The following is a 21,961-nucleotide window of genomic DNA, read 5'->3' on the forward strand; positions in this document are numbered from 1 at the left end:
GTGTACATACGCGTTTGCTCTCGAATTTCGAAATTCTCGCTGCCAGCTACTCTGCGGCCGCGTCTGCATGCGCGCGCACGGCATTGAAATATTCCCTGCGTCTAACAAAAGATGTCTCAAGTTTGTCAAAATTTGGATGTATCTATACATGACTTAGTGTATAGATGCATTTAAATTTGGTCAAAATTGAGACATCCTTTGTTGGACGGAGGGAGAATCTGATTTCAAGTTGCCATGCATGAAAGAAAGACTTTGAAACTTGCAGCTAAGCCCTACCGAATACTACGTACTCCTACTTGTTACTGGATCAGTATATATGTATGTTTTCGTAGCTTGTCCTGTTAGGCACTCAGTCAGCTGCCCGTACGCAGGAAACTGCTCTAGTGACTATGCCATATGCCCATGCATATTGCAGTATTGCACGGACGGACGTGCCCGTGCATGCGTCGGAGTTTCAAAACCATATCTTTGCGTCTCCTAATCAGATCGATGATGATACAGACATACAGTTGGTCTGCCGCGAAGATTTTTCTTTCCCCAAGTTCTCAACTTGATGTCAGCATTCACCGGCCAGGCCCAGCTGTTGCGCATGCTGCACATATATGGTTGCACTTGCACCCGTCACGGTACATAGGGATGCATGCTATGTACCCCCTGATCCGTTTTTAAATGTAAGATGTTATAGGTTTGTTTTAAATTAAACTTCTTTAAATTTGACCAAGTTTATAATTAAAACATTTTTATATTGAAAAAACTGGAGTAGTTAGTAGTACGTAATCAATTGTTAGATTGCTGAGCCTGGCTGGCTGCAGGGTAGATCTTGATCAGATGGAGTAGTCTGCTTCAGTTGTAGTATTGGTCAAATCCAAGTCCTTTAAACCCTAGCACATACTCGTACCATATGTTCCTCATTTTGTGGGATCTTTATTTGACCGGATTGGGATCTTAAATAGCCTCTTAAATATCCAATGATTGGACCGGCCGTGCGACACAATATAATCTTGGGAGTTGGGATGCTACACTCAACACAAGTTGCGTCTGCCGAGGTTTACTGAACCCAGCAATTACTATATTACAGTTGAGAATCCCGACAGAAAAAAAGGGTCAAAATACTGCCTTGCTGGGCTGAACGACAGCAGAAACAAAAGCCTTTCTATTTTGGGATTCATTTCCTCTAGGTCTGCTTGCTGATGGACACGGCACGGATCGATGGACGTGCTTGGCGTCGTGCAATGCACCGGCCGGCCGGCCGGGCAATCGATCCGTGAGAGATCGAACATGGCAGACAGCAGCACGCAGCTAAGATCGAACGCCCACCGCGACTGCGACCCGCCAACCGAACTAACGACGACGACGGCCGGTCGTCACAGCAAAACGCTCTTCAGATTGATCGATATATATCCATCCCCATGTGAATTCTAGTTAGTACTGAGTCCGCGATTGCGATGTCCGGAGGAAGAAGACGAAGACGACGGCGGATCATATAACGGAAGGGAGACTGTGCATCTACATGGCTGGTGCATGCATCTTGGTCTGCATCGTGCATATGCTACCCGCGACCGGTCTTCCATCCCAATTCCCACGACGCGGTTCGGGGGACGATCAGCTGTGCTAATTTGAGAGGGACGTGCGTGTTTTGTTCCGGTTGTTTAGGCCGCTCAGCGGCTCAGGTGAGGTCGGGGTCGGGGGGCGGTCCCGGGAATTGCGGTTTGGGCAATGTACGTAGGGCTCGATAGATCTCGACTCCAGCTAATAGCCGAGACGGAGACGGTTGTTATTTAAAGTGCCTGTCGCCAAGAGCGAGCCGAGGTCGTTGTTGGCGCGTTGAATGAATTCGGGGATTCGGAGTGGAGTCTTCGGTGTTGACAAGAAGAAAATTGGAAAAAAGGTTTGTGATAACAATGAAGTGGTATAACTCAAGCTAGATTGACAGTTGTTATGCTATGCCGACCTTGGATGGACGATCACTTCGAGTTAGGAGAAACATTCTTTTGGAGCAACACCAAGGACAACTCTCGTGAGGAATAATCACTTACACCACCCCAAACACACGTCTTCCTTGATGTCTCGGAGGTCACTTGAGGCGCTTTCTTTAACCTGACATGAACCATACGGAGGATGATGAAAAGGTATATTGGCTCTTCCCCATTAATTTATGTCCCGGCAATTTTTGACAACCATTGGCTGGCTAGCCAGAAAATTGGTTGAAGATTTGTTGGTTCATGGTTGGACAAGAAATTGGCAAGAATATATGTGAAATTGTTGACGATATTTTATTGGCAAACAGAACTTTGGCTAGCAACTAAATGGAGACAAAATAACATGGGTTTGCTAAAATTTCGGTGGACGAATTTGGACAAGAACCAAACACGGTTTTTCCAAGTGTCAGTGGCGACTCGTTCTGTCAATCGGAAAGGGTTTTGGTGACAAAACCACACTCTATGTATGTAGTGATTTGTCATGTAAAGCTAAGTTTGCCGAAGAAACTTACGAAGAGAGGATGAATAGAACAAAGCCAAAGCATCATCACCCATCAAGCGATGACGCCCGGACATGGCAAAATAAGAATCCATTGAACATGTCCAAAAAGCGAAAAACAAAGATCCAAATTGCTCGAAATCGATGAAAACCCGAAATACCAACCAATCTCGTGACATTCGAGGTGCCAAACTCATGAGACCACCTCTCGGTAGCCTACCATCGGCCTTGGCGAAATTGCCTAAAAGAGAGATTTTTTTGTTTTCTGTGAACCTTGCACCCTTAGCGAACTCTTTATTTAAAGCATAGTGATTCTTCAAACGTTTTTTTTACAGCTAGTGATTCGTAGAACCTCCATTGTTTTTTTTAGATGACTCCATTGGTTTTCAACTTAATGAACCCTACATTAATGGGCTTTCGCAGTCCAATGCCCATGACGTACCGTTGTACTACTACTCTTTTTTCAAAGCCCATCCTTGGAAATTAAGTGGTTGGCAAGTGCATCCAGTCATTGAGCAGGCCCAATTGACTATCCGGTGTAAACAAAGCCCAATACTACTCGTCTTCACTATATAATCCTCACTGTCCGCCACTTCGACGATTCACGGACCTAGGGTTTCTTCGTCTCCGCCGCCGCCGCCGCCGCCGCCGCGTCTTCGTCTCCGCCGCGACGATGGTGCGTAAATCGATCTCTTCCTCTTCCCTGGAGCTCGATCCGTGTGGTGTTTCGCCCATGTGACAGTTCGTTTCTTTGCCTCCGCGCAGCCGTCCCACAAGACCTTCCGCATCAAGCAGAAGCTGGCGAAGAAGATGCGCCAGAACCGCCCCATCCCCTACTGGATCCGCATGCGGACCGACAACACCATCAGGTAATGGCCCCCGTCCACCCCCTCTCCCACTCCCCCCCTTCGATCGGTACGCTGACCCTGTGCTGCTGCCGCTTTGCTTTGTCTCGCGTCCAGGTACAACGCGAAGCGCAGGCACTGGCGCCGCACCAAGCTTGGGTTCTAAGCAGGGGATGCTGCAGCTTGGGAAAGCCATGGTTCAAGACTTATCTGCATTTTGTTTTATGGATGTTTCAGTGTTATGCAAGTTAGGAAGTGATTCCAGGATGCTTTTGTTAAGATTTTGGTGATGTTAAGAGAATTGCTTGTACTCTGGTGTACTGATGATGCCATGCTGTGCTAAGTAAAGAACCATTCCTATATTTTCGTGTCATATATGTGGCTTAATTTCCTCGCATCTGGTCAATTATATTTGCATTGGTTCTGTTCTGTGTATGTATCTATTGCATCGTCACAAAATATGATTGATGCACCGTTTTATTTTACGGTTAATGCAATTATGACCGTAGGGTATAATTGTACTTCAGGTTTTTCTGTAGGTTATGCTAGAAACTAGGTACTATTCATATGACGATTTGCTGTCCAATGGCAGTACGATAATTGGTCTGACGGTAGCCTATACTTTGCTTCAAAGCCTGAATGGCTGGATCGGTAGGGTCAGACAAAAATCATACGCATAGAAGCGTTGGGTTATGCTCTGTAGGTTCTGCCGATGTAAGTTCTTTGTTGAACTGCAGTGTCAAAATATGTTGGTGTTCACTCTGTTTAGCACAAATCAGTACATAAATGTCTTCCTTTTGTAAGTTTGGTTCAAGTCTGGTTGGTGAGAGAGTTTGACAAAATTGTGTCTGAACATCCTGATGTCTTACCATGGCCAGAGTTCCATTGTTGTATGGTTGGTGTGTCGCCTTCCACTCAAGCTAGCCCAGACGTTTCATTTCAAATATACCATTGATCTATGTTGTCTTCAACTTGAAACTTCACAGGTCTGTTAATCATGTTGCCTTGCACTCAAGTTGAAGACAAACTGACCTATGTTGTCTTGGAAATCTTCAAGTCACCAGTTGTACTTAAATTTTGGTTCACCTGATCAATTATTTTTCATCTCTGTGCCTGTTTGGTTGCCCTACTGTTTGGTGTTAACGGTTGATTTTTCTAGATAGGTTCTGTAGCTATTGACTTTGTTTACATATGCCTGGAGGGCAAATATAGTTGTGGGGTAATCGTGCTGTGTATTAGTAGATGCCTGGAATGAAAATACGACGGCGTAGTTGTGGGTTAGTCATGCTGTGTACCAGTAGATGCCTGGAATGCAAATAGTGATATAGCTGTGAGTGCACAAGATGATAGGAGGTAGTATGTATACAATTATTGAGTGCCTTCCCTTCCCTTGCCAGTGACACCCAATTGCTAATTCATGTCTTTTATCCCTGCACAGCATAACCAGCAAAAACCTTTTTAAATGGAGATGGTGATTTTACATCCTTGCCTCTTTCTAAGAGGTATTGGAACAACGTGTCTTTTCGGATATGGAATGTTCTGGGCAATTAGTAGCTTGCTAGCCTTGCTGCTCTGATCCCTGTCACCGTTCCAGGCATTGCAGTAAATTTGGACATCTGACCTATTTTTTTTTGGGAACATCTGACCTTTCTGTTGATCTTGATCTAGGCGTGTTCAAATACTGTTTCGACTTAACCTCGACAAAACGTCATTTCATTTTTTTTTCTAGAAGCTCATTTGCTCGGGTGCTGAGCTGAAGGAAAATGACCTGGTATTCCTTGCTTCTTTTTTGTGCGGGGGATGCTGTTGCGTTGCTCTGTAGCCTCTAAACGAATTAATGCTGTTTTAGAACGGAGATGGTAAGTAGCACCGGCAGGTATCTGTTTTTCTGTTTGTGAGTTGTGCCTCTGGATCAAGGAACCTCCCTGTTCATCCTTTTAGAACTCTAAACCCCTTTCTTCATCGTTTCCGATGCCATCTTTGCTGTAATTTCTCCCATGGTGACGACAGAGAGAGCCTGGAGAGGAGGAAGAAGCGGAGACGGTGGAGCAGTGGACATTTGGGTGGGCTAAAATTGAATTGACTGCACGTATCGACCAAGGCATGGCAAGTCCATTTTCTCAACTCACGGTCACCTTGTACGTGTGTAGGTTTTTCTTTCTTTGTCTTTGCATTTGATAGCCCAGGCAACAAATGCATCTGATAGCACATGAAACAAATGGATGAACAAGATCTGAATGGCAAAAGCTGACAATTCAGGAAGAGCTTACTATTACAAGGAAAACAACAATGTCATGGCCCAAAAGTACTGGCATGAACCCAAAATCGTACATATTCTATACATACTCAAGAGGGCAACTGTTCCCCACTGCAAAAATTACAAATATAGCCAACGAAGTCTAGGTCAAAATAACAACCCTTAGAATCAACTTCCCCTCCCTGTCCGGCTCGTCGACAAACCGGCAGAGGGGGCCCAAAAAAAAAGAAAAAAAAAAGAGTAGAAGCATATATATCTGTTTCTGTGTCCATCGACGGCGGTGGTCGTCGTCGTGGATCATACCGTGTAGCTCTGGTTGATCGTCTCGATGTCGAGCCCCTTGAGCTTGACCACCGACTCGACGTGTCCTTTGAGCGTGTGCAGCTCCCTGAGCCTGGCCACCTCGGCGCGCTTGGCGGCCTGCTCGGCGATCTCGGACAGCTCGCGGTAGCCCGAGTTGTCGTTGAAGAGGTCGGAGTTGTTGCTGGGCTGGTTCAGCCCGTGCAGCGTCCTCTGCGCCGTCGCCCACTGCGCCTCCCTCTCCACCTTGCCGTAGTCGCTCTTATTCGTGAACGCCGTCTGTTCATGCAGAGCACTGAGGTGAGGTGAGGAGAAAAATCGTTAAGGAAATTTTGCGACGGCGGCTAGCGAGGCTGGCTTCTGCTTGCCTTGTTGTTGATGTTGTTCCATGCTCTGCCGCTAAGCGCGTATCGGATGATGAACTTGAGGACGTCGAGGGGGATGTAGGTGACGATGCTGAAGGCCCAGATGGAGGCGCCCCAACCCCAACCGATCCCCTGCATCCGGCAGAACTCCCAGTTGGCGTACACCGCGATGCACGTGGCCACCAGCTGCGCCGCCAGGAATGCCGCCAGCAGCAGGAACCCCGGCCGCTCCACGAACGACCAGCTCCTCGACCTCGTCACGAAGATGAGCGCCTGGCTGATTATGCTCACCTGCAGGTACAGCGCCGCCATCAGCTCCTTCTCGTTCTCCTTGATCGACCTCACCCCAAACGTCTCCTGCAACAAGAATTCAATGCCAATGAGATCATGGATGTAGTTCGTTTGTCACATCGGAGAAGAAGAAGACGGCGGTGGCGTACGGTGAAGAAGTCGGTGTCGTGTGCGAGGTAGAAGAAGAGGACGGTGACGAGGGCCATGTAGGTGCCGAGGACGACGCCGGTGGCGAAGATCTCCTTGAGCTTCCACGAGTCCGGGGTCGGGGACGGCTTGACGCGGTCCTTGGAGATGGTCATGATGGTGCCATCGTTGAGGATGGCGATGATGAGCACCATGAATGGCGCGAAGTCGAACTTCCAGAGCAGCGCGACGAGCATGAATCCCAGCACGATCCGGATGGTGATGGACACGGCGTAGATGGTGTAGTTCTTCATCCTCTGGAAGATGGCCCTGCTGGTGAGCACCGCCGACACGATGACGCTCAGCCCGGGCTCCGTGAGCACGATGTCCGACGCGCTCCGGGCGGCGTCCGTGGCGTCGTCCACGGCGATGCCGATGTCGGCCTTCTTCAGCGCCGGGGCGTCGTTCACGCCGTCCCCGGTCATGCCGCAGATGTGTTTCCGGTCCTGCAGCCGCTTCACGATCTCGTACTTGTGCTCCGGGAACACCCCCGCGAACCCGTCGGCCTTCTCGATCAGCTCGTCGATGGGGAGCCCGCTCATCTCCGTGCTCTTGTCCCCCAGCAGCGTCGTGGACGGGTACATGTTGGTGCCCATGCCGAGCCGCCGCGCCGTCTCCTTGCCGATGGCCAGCTGGTCTCCCGTGATCATCTTGACGTTCACGCCCAGGTGCAGCGCGCGGCGGATGGTCTCCGCGCTGTCGTGCCTCGGAGGATCGAAGAGCGGCAGGAGGCCCGTGAACTGCCATGGCTCCCCGGGGCTGTCCTTGTTCTTGGCGGGCACCTGCTGGTACGACACGCCGAGGGACCTGAGCCCACGGTCGGCGTAACTGTCGATGAGGCTGTGGATCCTCTTCTCGGCCTCCTTGGGCATCCTGCAGAGCTCGATGATCTGCTCCGGCGCGCCCTTGCTGATCCTGTGCCAGTCGCCATTGCCGTCGATGTAGGTAATGGCCGTGCGCTTCTCCACAGGGTTGAAGGGCAGGAAATGCACCTCCTGGATCCCGGCCCTGGCTTCCTTGGGATCGGCCAGCATTCCGACAATGCACGTGTCAATGGCGTCCTGGTTCTCGACGCGGGACGCCCTGGCCGCGTAGAGCAGCACGGTGTCCTTGTCGATCCCCCTGCCGCAGACCTCGATGAGCGACTTGTCGACGGTGAGCTTGTTGAGCGTGAGCGTGCCCGTCTTGTCGCTGCAGAGCACGTCCATGCCGGCCATCTCCTCGATGGCCGTCATCCGCTTGGTGATGGCGCCCTGCTGCGACAGCCGGTGCGAGCCGATTGCCATGGTGACGGACAGCACGGTGGGCATGGCGATCGGGATGCCCCCGATGAGCAGCACAAGGAGGTTGTCGATGCCGTCCCGGTACGCCCGGTGCTGGATCGGGTACATCACGACAACCTCCACCAGCATGCCAGCGGCAATGGAGATGATACAGAAGTTGCCAATGGCGGTGAGCACGAGCTGGAAGTGTCCCACGTTGTTTGTGCTGTCCACGAGATGCGCCGCCTTGCCGAAGAAGGTGTGCACCCCGGTCGCGATCACCACGGCCTCGATCTCGCCCTGCTTCACCGTGGACCCCGAGAAGACCCCTTGCCCGGCGTGCTTGTTGACCGGCATGGACTCGCCGGTCAACGCCGCCTGGTCAACCTTGAGCGGGTCGCCTTCCAGCAGCCTGGCGTCAGCGGGGATGATGTCACCGAGCTTGATGCTGATGATGTCCCCGGGGACGAGGATGGAGGCGTCCATCTCGAGCCACTTCCCGTCACGGAGCACCTTGGTCTTGGGGGCCAGGCCGGCCATGAGGGCGGCCGCGGCGTTGCCGGCGTTGTTCTCCTCGATGAAGCTGATGGTGGAGTTGATGAAGAGGAGGACGACGATGCCGACGAAGTCCTGCCAGTCGGGGGGCTTGCCGCCGCCGTTGGCGAGCACGATGGCCATGATGGCGGCGGCCTCCATGACCCACGACAGCGGGTTCCACATGAAGCCCAGGAACTTGAGCAGCTTGTTCTCCGTCTTCTCCTCCAGCTTGTTGGGGCCAAAGATCCTGAGCCGGTTCTCGGCCTCCGAGGCGGAGAGGCCCTGCTTGCTGCATTTCAGGTGCTGGAACACCTCCTGCACCGGGATCGTCTCCAGGTCCACCGTCTCGTTCCGGACGTCCTCCAGCGAGATGGACGCCATGGCGGCCTGCGCGCCGTGCGCCTCCAAGCCTCTCAAGCTAGATTGCAGCTCCTCTTCTTCTTGTTCTTCTTGTTCTTGTTGTCAATCAATGGGAAGAATCAATGGGGGAGGTGGCGCGCGGGGAAGGAGGCAGACGGAAGAAGGAAGGGGTGAAGGATGGGATCTGAAGCGAGCAAGCTCCCGGCAGGGGGGGCTGTGGAGCTCACTTTCTATGTGTGGGGCGTGCTAGCGCGGCGCGCGGAGGGAGCTGGGAGGGGGGGTCCTTCATGGAAGGAAGGGCCTCGCGGTCCCTGCGCTGCTTCTAAGACGACACCGGCCATGGCGATCCTTATACCGCGCCACGGAGACCGGGGAGCCGGGTGGCTTGCAGCCTCACAAAGCTGGTCGTCGCATGCAACGGCCCCGAGCGCCCAGCGGGAGGATACCAAGACCTCGCCCTTTTGCTGCTGCTGGCAGTGATTTGCTGCTGCTGCTTACTCCGGCGGCAAGGCAAAAGCTGGCTTGCACACACAGCTGCGTACACAACTTCTGTCCGGGGCGCACACACACATAAAGCGCGGTACTAATCACGCGAATCGAATTGACAGGAGATTCAGAAATAACGCCCACGCATCACATTGAACAGAGGAGCAACAGCTGATTTCAGGCGTCAGGCAGCCCTTACCAATCATTGTCAAACACCACAGCAGCCCTGAATATGTAGCTAAATTCGGGCACAGATCTTTTGCATTCATGAGTAGACTAACTATGTGTGGGTGTGGTACACCTTCATTTCAATCAAGCGCTGGCACGAGATAATCTAGTGCCACGGCTACAGCTTTACTACAGTACAAGCGTGCAGTTACAGATTCAGTTCCAATGATGCATGGAATTTCTTCTCTTCTCTTGCAGATTACAGCAGCCACAGTCAGTGACCAGCCGGTACGCTTCTATGCTCCACCCAGGTTGCAATTCCAGCAACTTTATACACACATCAGATGATCTGAACAGAGGAGAATTCCGCCCGTTCGGTGCACTTCAGCTCAAGCCTTGCGGACGATCACATGGCGCTCCCTCTTGTACTCGACCTCATCCCTCTGGTGCATGATCACAAGGGCTCTTCTCACCTGGAAAAGCAACAGAAAACCGCAGTGAGAAAGAAATGTCCTGGTTGTTGATTATTTGTTATTACTTTCGGACGTAAAATGGCAGGTCGCTTACGATGGATTCGTTCATGCCCATCCGGTTTAGTTCATCGAGCAGTCGTCGTTCAGATATGTGACTTCCAATTCCCATTCTTCTCTTTATTTGTGCTTCCGCTTGCTGTCAGGGTGAAAAGGGAAGAGAAACTCAGAAAATGCAATGTTGTAGTGCTAGATTTATTTTTGGATGCAAGAGTAAACCTTGATCTCATTTGCAATCTCCGGTGACAAGTTCAGATGCTCGTTGATTCCAGATCTTGCGGCATCAACAGTCGAGACATTGAACAGTCTAAAGGCCTCTTCGATGTGCTCTGGTGTAGCCACACTTGTCCTAGGAACCATTCCCGTGTCAGCAAGGAATGACATGATACTTGATTGTTAAGAGTACAACAAAGTTAAATTCTTAAAGATCTTCCAATTATACAAGAATATATTGAGCTACATGCAAACCAATGTCTGTGGAAAGTGGTCGCTAGCACTTACAATCTCATCTTCGCAAGAGATTCGCTCAACCGTATAATAGCTTCAAGCTGCCTTACAGTGATGGGTATAGCTGCAGCTCTCCCTGTCTCATGAGATTGTTGTCTCATTTTCTGCACAGTGATGAATATTATAAAGGTAATCAAGTCTTAATGACCAGTAATGTTCTCATGATCTTCAAGCTGTCTCGTTAAATGACCAGCTTTTTTTTTCTGTGTGGGAAAAAATGACCAGCTAATGAGGTAAATATCTGCAATTGACATACCTGTCTGATCTCAACATATTTGTTCTGGAGCATCTCTGCTGCTTTTTCTGAGAGCCGTGGTCTACAAGTATTGCGGCAGTACTCAATGTACCTACATATCAGTAAGACTATGCACTATTAATAAATAATAATAATTGTGAAACACGAAATGCCAAGCCAACCACACCTTTTCAACCAATTCTCTCCTTCATTGGTATTGGCATCCATCTCCATGTTCTTGGATGTAGTTGCCGCACCACTAGCGTGCACCTTAATGATGTGGTTTGCTATTCGCTGCATTTTGAAATTCATTTAGTATAGAACTCAGGAGTATACAGTAATCTGACAAAGGCAATTAGCTGCGCACCTTATCCTGCTCATACATTCTGACATCTTTAACAATAAAGATTAAATCAAACCGAGAAAGAATTGTTGTCTGCAGATCAATATTATCTTGTGCAGTCTGATGAACAACAAAAACAATTTATCAAATGGCTTATTCATAGAAGTTAGTCAGTACTTTTTGAAAATATGGAATAGCAGGCAATGCAGTAACAGAACAGACGGACAAACCTTAAGGTCATCATACCGCCCTGAAATTGGATTGGCAGCTGCAAGAACTGAGGTCCTCGAATTGAGTACTGTTGTAATGCCAGCTTTGGCAATAGATATGGTCTGCTGCTCCATGGCTTCATGAATTGCAACTCTGAACCACAGAAGAAAAAAAATTATGATGAGGCGGTACAAGAAAAGCAGGCTTCTACTATGTTTTTTCTAGTTTCAACCAAGAATTGATTGAATTTTACCTGTCCTCAGGTCTCATTTTGTCAAATTCATCAATACAAACCACTCCACCATCAGCCAGTACCATGGCCCCTCCTTCCAAATAAAACTCACGCTGTACAGAAAAGGTGCATTTTTTTAACCCACAGAAACCAAATTTTGAGTAAACAAACAAGTAATTTTTTTTGCAGGGAAAACAAACAAGTAATTGAATGAGCACAAGCATACCGAGTTACTATCCCGAGTTACAGATGCTGTAAGACCAGCTGCAGATGAACCTTTTCCCGATGTATAAACTGCAATTGGTGCTGTTTTCTCTACAAACTTGAGAAACTGTCCAAACACAGGAATTAATGTCAATGAATCGGAAATCATTGGTTTACAATTGATTTTAAGAACTCTGAAACAATGTTTTTTTAATCATGAAGTTAACTAGAGTAAGGAATTCACATGAATCAAGAGGGCATGCCTTCTATGAGATTATTTCAACCAAAAGAGCAGCACTTCTGCCCAATGCATAGAAGGAAGCAGGATCCAACCAAGAGACTGGCCCATGGATACTATCTTTGCAGGGTCTCTTGCTGAAGGGCCTAACACTCAAGAGCTATTTCTTGCTAGTTTAAGCGATGGTTTTGGAACTATACCATATTCCTCTTCTTCGGAAGGCTCCGATCAATTTTATAAAAAACTGACAACTCTTTTGAGTTCACATGACTGATGCATTTTGTTGTCATGTTATTTGACATCACAAACCATATGCTACCATAACTTCAAACAATACTTGCCTGGGACTTTGCTGTGGATGGATCACCCAAAAGCAAGGCATGAATGTCTCCTCTCAAACGGACACCATCCGGTAGCCTCTGCAGTAAGCAGCAGTTTAACTTTGAACAGCATGGGAGCAGTACCAATTATCCACTGAATAAAACACTACATAAGATCAAATACCTTCTTTGATCCCCCAAACAACAAGCATGCAATAGCCTTCTTGACATCAGAATGTCCATAAATTGAAGGGCCAATCATTGAGCAAATCTTGGCATATGCATCTGGCCTCTGCGCAAATTCTTTGAACTCCATTTCCTACAACACAACAAGAAAATTAACATATATGAAAAATGTGAAACTCCTTTAATTAATTTAACACTAGAAAACAAACTACCTCATCGAGTGTGAAATTTGAGGGGCCATTTGAGTTATCATCTCGAGACTGCTCCAACCCCACAATTCTAATGTAGGGCTGTTTAACTCCAACAGCACCTTTATGGCTGCAAAATGAATTCACATCAGCGTCAGCCATGTAATCAGTCTAGCTAATAAAAAAAATACTTCGAGACCAACATACTTGGCAGTGCCAGATGCTTGGAAGACACTGTAGATGCCAACCACAGTCAACCTTGTACCCGGAACAATGGTCTGAACAAGGTGTCTGTCTACAGAAAGCAGCACATTCCTAGGGAGCTCACCAGTTGGAACATCCTGGAAGGCGAGTTTAAGAGAGACCAGTTAATTCATGTTATGGGAGCTAAAGAACATCACACACATAAATGGGACTACAACGATGCAACTGTGGTGGAACAAGCAAACTAGAGTGACTAACCTCAGGATTTTCCTGCAATTTGAGAGTCTGTAGATCCACATACTTGCTCTTATCAGGGACTGCAATCCAGGGGTCCAGTGGGCATGGCTCTTCTCCAGGCTATGGGAATTAAACAATCAGATACATACACCACCATTAAGTCATCAACAGTACAGAAATCAAACAGCAATACAATGACTGGATATGATTACTGAGAAATATACCTGAGGGAGATGATCACACGACCGGGGGACAATAGCCCCACCGAGGCCTGGCCTGCACGGCACCGTCCGCACAGTCCTGCAGTTCTTGCATATCAATGTAACATGAGTGGCTTTGGCTTTCACCCTCGATGCAGCAATCGCAATGCCCGCAATCTTCACCAGTTTTGACATGTAATCTGCCTGAAATTTTTGAAGAAAAAATTGTTAATAAAATGTTGCTTCTACAACTTCTCTAAAATGGGCTACTTCATAGAAGTAATTTCAGAACTGACCCCAATAGATCTCATGGAAAGGCAGTTCTCCTTCGAGGACAAGAAGATCTGCACATCCCCGGTAACTGGCTCCTCCATCTCCCCGGTTTCACCGGCAACCTTAGACCGGAGACTGGCCAGAACCTCGGACCCAGCCGTCTCAAACTATAGAAACCCACATGAAAATGTTAAGCACAACCCGAAATCAACAAAAAGAAACATAGATGACAAAAAATCAGAGAACAGCGCACCAAGGGCAGGTAATCGGCTGGCGCCTTCCGGATCTTGTCAGCAAGCTCGGCATCGAATGCGTCGAGGTCCTCGATAGCGACGGTGACATGGTCGCGGTTGTGCACGAGGCTCTCACTGGAACAAACAAAAAGACAAACACACTGCGGGTTAGCCTGATTCCACCAGCGAGGCGTCAGATCTGGCAAGGGGGGTGGAGGGGCGGGGCGGACCGGTATGGGAAGTCGCCGGTCGGGCCGGTGAAACCGCGGAGGAACTCCTTGAACTTGCGGAGGGCGGAGTGGCGGGTGATTTCTGCGCCGCCCGGGTCGCCGCCGCGCGGGAACTGCGCCTGGTCGCTGTAGAAGACGGCTCCCTCGTCCCAACCTGACATGGCTACGGCTGCGGCGGCGAGAAGGAGTTGCGGACGTGTGTTTGGGTGAGGATGGATACGGAGGGGAAGGGCGGGAAGACGGCGATGGGGAAGAAGATGCGGCGCGAAAAGGGTAATAGAGGAGGGGTTTGGCGGGAAAGCGGCGGATGTTTTGGCGGGAGAAGATTGATCGGCTCTGGTCCCTGCTTGTTTAGGGTTGCTTGTGATTTGTGAGGGTGGAAGATACAAAAGCAGGCCATTGTAGTGGGCTTTTTGTATATGGGCTTTTAGGCCTGGAAGGATAATGCAAAGAATTTAATTTGTTAAACGATTCAAAAAAAAGAAGTGATGACGTTTGCCATCTAAATTGAGATATACAATGACACCACTGTATAGTTGTTTAATCTTCAGCAAGCAAGTCCGATTTAATTCATCCATATCAATGCGTAGGTATTTAGCCGGTGGTCCAAACAATCTACGATTTGATTTGTACGATATTGAAACACGCATGTCGTGTAAGATTAAGCGGCTCTGGTTCCTCCTCGTCGATCGACATTTATCTCGGCGACATGTAAATAGGACACGAACTCTGAAAATTTGCCTACAAATATACAGACAGTAGATGATAAGGGATGGCCCAATCTTCTCGTTGAGCTCGTTGTTGATGGATGATAACTCGCGAGACGCTGACGAATATTTGGCTATTCCCTCGTTGCCAATGCAACAATTCTCAACCCTATTTGATATTCACAGCACCACACGCTTGCGCACGTAGCCGCCGACCACCAAACGGTTCTGCAATCTACCAATTCCTAATGGACCAATAGATAACACTTGAATCTTCAGTAGCAAAAACACCAGATCGCAACAAAGCGGTGAAAGTAAATTCCTGATCGAATCAAAGAGTAATATAATTTTAGATGAATGCTTGCAGCACTTCAACGAAAAGGTTATGAATAATTTAAAACGTGGTATAACCCTAATCGTGGGCGCCCCGCAACTTATATAGGGGCGGTGGACATCCAGCAACCTAAAAGGACTCTGACTCGAACTCGGTTCAACCCAAACTTGATACGAACAGACCCAAAACGTTGGGTTCAGCCCAAACTATGAGCACGCAAGCCCAACTCACACTTAGGCAAATAAACCATGTCGTAGGCAGCCCTGTGTGTGTCACATGCTCCTCGACGTGCGCTGATGCTTTAGACTTGTTTGACGTGTCGTAGGACTTGTCATAGCATCAGCCACGACAACTTCTATTGCTGGTTGATTTCCTCCTCATCATGTGGTGCGCCGGCCTCCCTCTCCTCCCTCGCGCTCTTCTTGATATTGGAAATCAAACGGCGATGGATCTTGCTGCAACTCTCCTCCTCCTCGTGCAAGGCTTGAGTCGTTTTCAAATCTGATCGTACATAAATGCATATACTTAGGTAGTATAAAGCTCTCATCAATTAAAATATCAGATTCAATTAAGAGTGAGTTCACCTGTTGTTCAAGTAGCATTTCACGTGCTTTTGTTATTGGCCCAAATCTAACTTCATTGGGCTTGTCTTGTGCATGAAGATCATCAATTGGAGGTGATGATAAAGGACTAGGGATGTCCTCATCAGTAGTATTTTGCCAAAATACGTGGTTAGGAATTAGGTCGTCTCTGCTCTTGTTCTATTCAAAACCAAGGAATTATGGTGGCGTTCGGACCGTACAATATAAACATAAACGGTTCAAGAGATTACACATTTGTTTGAAACACAGTGGATGAAATAGACTGATTGTTCAGAATCAGCTTTGCTTAGCTTCCAAGTTGTTCATGGGATTGCTTTGATATGCCAAGATTAACCATTCTTTTGAATGTGTCATGTGTCATGTGTGTGTGCTGAAACGATCCACCCGGCTGCAGAAACAAAGAATCTACGAGAACAAAAGTTAAACTCAGGGCAATCAGTCGTGCTGTGGAACAGGAACATCACCAAGATGGTGTCGTTTTTCTTCCAGATGACACGAAGAAGCTGGGGAAAAAACTGGAAAAACAGACAGCTCCCTTTTCCCCAAACTGCACCCTATCCACGGCCCGAAATCGGACGGCTTAGAATTGCCCACGTCTCCTTCCCTGTTCGAATCACGGGCTCGAGAAGTCGACAGCAGAATAGAGCCAGGTGCGCGAAATCCGTCCAACGACTGCAGTTCCGAGTTCTGACGGAGACTCCAAGGCCATCGCCATCCACCCGCTCTGATCCGAGCCCGCCCTCTCCTCGTCTCCGTGCAGCTCAGCAGGAAGCGCCCCGCCTCTCCGATCCCCGTCCCGCGGATGGCCTCCTCCCTTTCCTCACCGGCGGCCTCCGCCGTTGCCGCCGCCCGGTCCAAGGTACGGCTCCGACTCTTCGACCTCAAACCCGTTTGTCTGTTAATTCGTTGTAATGAGTGGATTCTGAACCTTTTGTCGGGCGTCCGCAGGTGTTTGGAGGAGGGAAGAAGGATGGGAGGACCGGATGCCGCGTCGGGATCGCGAGGAAGGTGATTGATCTGATCCGATCTCCTGTTCCCTCTCTTGCTTTACGTAGATCTCCTCGTTTCATTTGGCGAACTGTTTTGGCTCCGTGGTGCGAAATTGCGTCTAATCGAATGGCTGCAGCTTCCTGAATCGGTAATTCAAGACTGCTGGTGGTTTAGTGGTAGAGTTTAATGTTCATATTCGAGTACGTTTTGGGCACTTGATATCCAACTATTCAGGACGCGACAAGCTTTTGGAACGATAATGATACATGGGGTAATCTGCTTTGGGCTACCGGTGTATCCTGGATTTAGCGTTAGGATAGGTCTGGTATCCACCTTGTTTATTTCAAAATTTAAATGGTTTAGGCTCAATGATCAATAAAAATAATAATTAGGATCGCTCTCGAGGATTATCAGGATTAATGTCCCATGTTAATATCTTTCGTCTTACTTCACTAAAAAATCGTTAAATATGCAGACATCTTGTGGGAACATGCAGTTGTTGACACATGAGAAAACATAAGATTGAAGTATAATTACGTGAGGACCTTCACAGCGATAACCTGGTGTGTTTGGTCAAGGCTTCTGATAGTAGTTATACATATTTACTTTATTGATCGGACCACTATAGAATTTTTTATTTCAAGGTCGGGGCACGTTGCGCTTTGTAAGTATAGCTGATTATGTCATTATTGCTCTTTCTCCATGGATAATTTTTTTGTCTATGATATCACCTGTGTTTTAAAAGTCGCAGTCCCGTGTCAAGTTTGGCATCTCTATATCATCAGTGCTTTGAAAGTTGATTCTTCCCTTGCTGGTACGAATGCAGAATTTTGGCCGCGTTGTGATGGCGCTTGCAGTAGACACATCTCGCTTTGAAGGAGTGCCCATGGCCCCTCCAGACCCTATTCTTGGGGTTTCCGAAGCATTCAGAGCAGATACAAATGATCTGAAGCTGAACCTCGGGGTCGGTGCCTATAGAACAGAAGAGCTGCAGCCGTCTGTACTCAATGTAGTCAAGAAGGTAACCCTAATCATCCCTAACATTTCCTGAATATTGAGATTTCTGTTGTAACATGCTATTGTTACATGTGTTAGGCTGAAAATCTTATGTTGGAGAAAGGAGAGAACAAGGAGGTATGGTTGAACTTCGCAATATTGATTTGGACACTTGGTCATAACTCATAACGAATTATGTTTTCCTTTTCTATCGAGCTATTTCTTGTTTTCTGTCTGAAAGTGAAAGTCTGAAGTATGGTTTTTGGTGCAGTATCTGCCTATTGAAGGCTTAGCTGCATTTAACAAAGCAACTGCAGATCTGTTGCTTGGAGCTGATAATCCTGTCATTAAGCAAGGACAGGTATGCACTATGCAACCCCTGCTGTTGTTCTTGTTATATTAGGATTGTCTGACATGCAAAAATACAGGGTGTCTATTCTGCTTGTTTTGAGTCAAACTTATTTAATTATCTTTCGTACTGTAGGTTGCTACTCTTCAGTCTCTCTCAGGGACTGGATCACTACGCCTTGCTGCAGCATTTATACAAAGATATTTCCCAGACGCAAAAGTACTTATATCATCTCCTACTTGGGGTATGTATGGCAAATTGGCAATACAACACTTTGTCATGACTTCATGTGCATAAGTCTCTTTTTCAATGTTATTTTGTGGGTAACATTGTCAAACTCAAAATTTTCAATATATATGTTAACAGGTAACCATAAGAACATATTCAATGATGCTAGGGTACCTTGGTCAGAGTACCGGTACTATGATCCCAAGACTGTTGGGTTGGATTTTGAGGGAATGGTAGCTGACATACAGGTACTTGAATATCTCTATGAAGAACTAATCAATACTCAAATATTGTTATTTGCTTCACTATCTTTCCTTGTATAAATTTTGTTAAGGGTGTTTTTTTGTTCAACTGGGTTGAACTCATCATAAGAATTTTGCAATCTGGAAATGGGCTTCTCTCTTTAATAATATTGTTAATTTTATGTGGATCGGTTATTCTTTATGTTAAGAGTTTATGTGTTCACTCTTTGTAAAATAGGCTGCTCCAGATGGTTCTTTTGTTTTGCTACATGGCTGTGCTCACAATCCAACTGGAATAGACCCAACTCCTGAACAATGGGAGAAACTTGCAGATGTGATTCAAGAGAAAAACCATATGCCTTTCTTTGATGTTGCATATCAGGTATTTTTTTTCATTTGAGTCCGTTTTTTTAACGATCACAATTTGTCTTTACTGACTGGTATTTTTCTTTATAGGGTTTTGCTAGTGGAAGCCTTGATGAAGATGCATTTTCTGTCAGGCTTTTTGTTGAGCGAGGCCTGGAAGTGTTTGTTGCGCAATCTTACAGCAAGAACCTTGGTCTATATTCAGAAAGGGTCGGTGCAATAAATGTCATCTGCTCAGCACCAGAAGTTGCAGATAGGTAACCTTGTCTTCTAAATTGTTGCCTGCCTACCCGATTTTTGCCTCTCATGCAGTTGCATGAGATGCTATTTTTTATTTTCAGCACCTTAGTCCTTTACCACTGCACAATTATAATCATGTTCAGGGGCACACTTACTATGACTGTTCCATTTCTAGCAAGTTCTCCCCCATGATTTAGAATCTATATGAGTTGTCTTTGTATTACGACACTTGACGCTTTTCAGGGTGAAGAGTCAGCTGAAGCGATTGGCACGGCCCATGTACTCAAATCCACCTATTCACGGTGCTAGGATTGTTGCTAATGTTGTTGGAGACCCTACCATGTTCGGTGAATGGAAGCAGGAGATGGAACAAATGGCAGGTCGGATCAAGAATGTTCGGCAGAAGCTTTACGATAGCTTGTCTGCGAAGGACCAGAGTGGCAAGGACTGGTCTTTCATTCTGAGCCAGATCGGCATGTTCTCCTACACAGGCTTGAACAGAAACCAGGTGATCTTCTGCCTTGAAATTCCACAGATGGCACCCCCAATTTACATTTCTGAATGAGATGTCTGCCAATACCATGCAATCAGCACAATATACTGATGTATGGACATATGGTGCATCATGTTCTAAGCTTCCTTCATTGTGTTTGCAGAGCGATAATATGACCGACAAATGGCACATATACATGACCAAGGATGGGAGAATTTCGTTGGCAGGATTGAACCTAGCGAAATGCGAGTATCTTGCTGACGCCATCATCGACTCCTTCCATAATGTCAACTAAATTACAATTCGGGCCAAGCTATTGCACAAATTAGCTCCTTCTATATAGTATATGCTGGGATTTTTGGGTCCTTCCAGCTTGAGTTTTCAGTCAGGATGCTGTGTCCGGTTTCCTGTAATTCAGAGGCAAAACTCACCAGATGCTTGCGTACATGAAACTCTAGCATGATGCTTACACGCTTGTAGTACTAATCAATTATAATGGCATCTGCAATGTTCAATTCCATTGTGAAGATTTGAGTTGCAGTATTCCTCCTTAGTTTGCAAAATCCTATCCAAATATATGTTCATATGTGGCATGCGAAACCAAAAAACGTCTGCAATGTGATAGTTTTTTTTTGTTTCGGACACAAATGGTCATGTTTAATGTTTTGGAATTTTTTTTTGCTTGTACTCGTGTTGTACTCTTTCCGTCCCATATTAAGTGATTTTCTATTACATGTATCTAAACGTTTTTTAGGCATAGATAAATCGACTGAGGGCTAGGTAAGATCGATTTGAAACGCGTGGTTTGAAGTCGGGGATATTCTGAGCGATCCTGTGCAGAGCCTAGCGACAGCGGGAGATGAGCTGAACCTGTCTGCAGACCCGGCAGAAGCTGCAGCTGCACGTACCGTTACCGCCCTATCGCCTAGGCCATGGTTAATTCCAAGCATAAATTTTGAGATCAACCAGCTCTCGAGCATCTTGGCCGCCGGTCCATAGCGGGAAGAATAGCCACAGCCTTCGAGCTGCCCTCTAATGTCGACCACGACGCGCGCCTTCCCGGTGCGGGTGCAAGATGCTGGTTTTTTTTTTGTGAGAATCAATCGTATGACATGTTTTACTTTTACAGATCAAATTAGCGTGTCATCGTTCAGCCCATCTGATGTATGATGATTCCTCGAAAGGATATTGATGTAACTTCAGGTTCTGCCGAATTTTTAACCGCCCTATTCGACCTTTTGTACTCCTACCAAACACAAAATTGAACTAGCATCTGTGAGGAGACGGTCTTCATTAGTTGGGTTGGTAGAGTACTTCCAATGCACCAATTCGTTCTAGCCTATCTAAGTTACTCAAAATAATGAAAAAAATTCGGAACACTAGTACAGTACTATATAGCATCGGCTATAAATTTTCAAATCCAAATTGATGTTGTAGCACGCGAAACAGACAAGACAGATCCACACTAGTATTGTTATTGGACCGATTTCATAGCCCAAAGGGAGTACTGTTTATGATTAGTGTCTTCTTTTCTAGATTTATGTTTGGAATTTGGAATTAAAAATCTAACATGTGCTTTGTCTCCATCTCCCATTTTAGATTCTTTCCGAGCAAGGTTTTCGGACCTAGAGCCATGCCTCAATTTGCACCTACATTTGGTCAAGATAAATAGAATCACTGAGACTTCACAATGGTTTGAGAGAATTCCATATTTGTCATTGAGAATTTGCCCGTATGTTCAAATGCCACTGAGAATTTGCCTATTTCAAATATGTCATCCAAAATTTCCATGGGGTACAAATATGCCACTACCGTTAGTTGACCGCGAGAGAAAAAAGAGCAGTTAATGCCAAATCTTTTTGACCTGCTCAAAAAAAGAAGAAAAAAGGCCGTTGTAATACGGGATTAATTGCTGCATGCAACCGCAAGCAATTTTTGACTTGCTTACGCTTTAATGTTGTTTGGGCAATAACCACGGCACGCGTTGCCACCAGCGCTTTAATCACTGCATGCAAGCCCCGAACAGCCCTCAGAGAAAAAAGAGCAGTTAATGCCGGAGCTTTTACTCCGTCATGGAGTAAATTGCTCCTTATACAATACTTAATTTAGGAAAAAATTAAAAACCTAAAATGACACTTAAATTGGGAAGGAGGGAGTACTACATAGCGGCAAAATTGTTTTTTCATCTCTTACTTAACGGTCAACTAACGGTACTGGCATATTTGCACTTCATGCAAAATTTGAGTCACATATTTGGACATGCAAATTCTCAGTGGCATTTGGGCATACGAACAAATTTTCAGTGGCAA

General features: G+C 46.8%; 4 protein-coding genes across 4 annotated transcripts; 2 read left to right on the forward strand and 2 right to left on the reverse strand.

The window, feature by feature from the left end:
- Nucleotides 1-3,000: 3,000 nt before the first annotated feature.
- Nucleotides 3,001-3,685, forward strand: LOC100827493 (60S ribosomal protein L39). The gene is made up of 3 exons (XM_010237620.3): nucleotides 3,001-3,154; nucleotides 3,244-3,347; nucleotides 3,441-3,685. Exons 1-3 carry the CDS (start codon nucleotides 3,152-3,154, stop codon nucleotides 3,487-3,489), a joined length of 156 nt encoding a protein of 51 aa, XP_010235922.1. The 5' UTR covers nucleotides 3,001-3,151; the 3' UTR covers nucleotides 3,490-3,685.
- LOC100831040 (ATPase 8, plasma membrane-type) lies at nucleotides 3,573-9,385 on the reverse strand. The gene is made up of 3 exons (XM_003570258.4): nucleotides 6,686-9,385; nucleotides 6,249-6,602; nucleotides 3,573-6,159 (listed from the first exon to the last, which is right to left on the reverse strand). The coding sequence occupies exons 1-3, from the start codon at nucleotides 8,900-8,902 to the stop codon at nucleotides 5,878-5,880; spliced, it is 2,853 nt and encodes a 950-aa protein (XP_003570306.1). The 5' UTR covers nucleotides 8,903-9,385; the 3' UTR covers nucleotides 3,573-5,877.
- Nucleotides 9,386-9,600: 215 nt separating this feature from the next.
- On the reverse strand, nucleotides 9,601-14,417 carry LOC100831346 (DNA replication licensing factor MCM5). Its single transcript, XM_003570259.4, has 19 exons — nucleotides 14,106-14,417; nucleotides 13,896-14,010; nucleotides 13,666-13,809; nucleotides 13,394-13,573; nucleotides 13,191-13,289; nucleotides 12,936-13,069; nucleotides 12,753-12,858; nucleotides 12,539-12,673; nucleotides 12,376-12,453; nucleotides 11,819-11,923; nucleotides 11,614-11,705; nucleotides 11,381-11,513; nucleotides 11,175-11,270; nucleotides 10,995-11,101; nucleotides 10,829-10,919; nucleotides 10,567-10,676; nucleotides 10,285-10,414; nucleotides 10,103-10,204; nucleotides 9,601-10,008 (listed from the first exon to the last, which is right to left on the reverse strand). The coding sequence occupies exons 1-19, from the start codon at nucleotides 14,264-14,266 to the stop codon at nucleotides 9,925-9,927; spliced, it is 2,202 nt and encodes a 733-aa protein (XP_003570307.1). The 5' UTR covers nucleotides 14,267-14,417; the 3' UTR covers nucleotides 9,601-9,924.
- A 1,964-nt stretch (nucleotides 14,418-16,381) lies between these two features.
- Nucleotides 16,382-20,192, forward strand: LOC100831644 (aspartate aminotransferase P2, mitochondrial). The gene is made up of 11 exons (XM_003570260.3): nucleotides 16,382-16,607; nucleotides 16,697-16,756; nucleotides 17,565-17,759; nucleotides 17,834-17,872; nucleotides 18,006-18,095; nucleotides 18,219-18,327; nucleotides 18,450-18,559; nucleotides 18,792-18,935; nucleotides 19,010-19,176; nucleotides 19,403-19,667; nucleotides 19,816-20,192. The coding sequence occupies exons 1-11, from the start codon at nucleotides 16,551-16,553 to the stop codon at nucleotides 19,945-19,947; spliced, it is 1,368 nt and encodes a 455-aa protein (XP_003570308.1). The 5' UTR covers nucleotides 16,382-16,550; the 3' UTR covers nucleotides 19,948-20,192.
- Nucleotides 20,193-21,961: the final 1,769 nt, after the last annotated feature.

This window comes from Brachypodium distachyon, chromosome 3 (genome assembly GCF_000005505.3).
Source record: "Brachypodium distachyon strain Bd21 chromosome 3, Brachypodium_distachyon_v3.0, whole genome shotgun sequence".
Lineage (NCBI taxonomy): Eukaryota > Viridiplantae > Streptophyta > Magnoliopsida > Poales > Poaceae > Brachypodium > Brachypodium distachyon.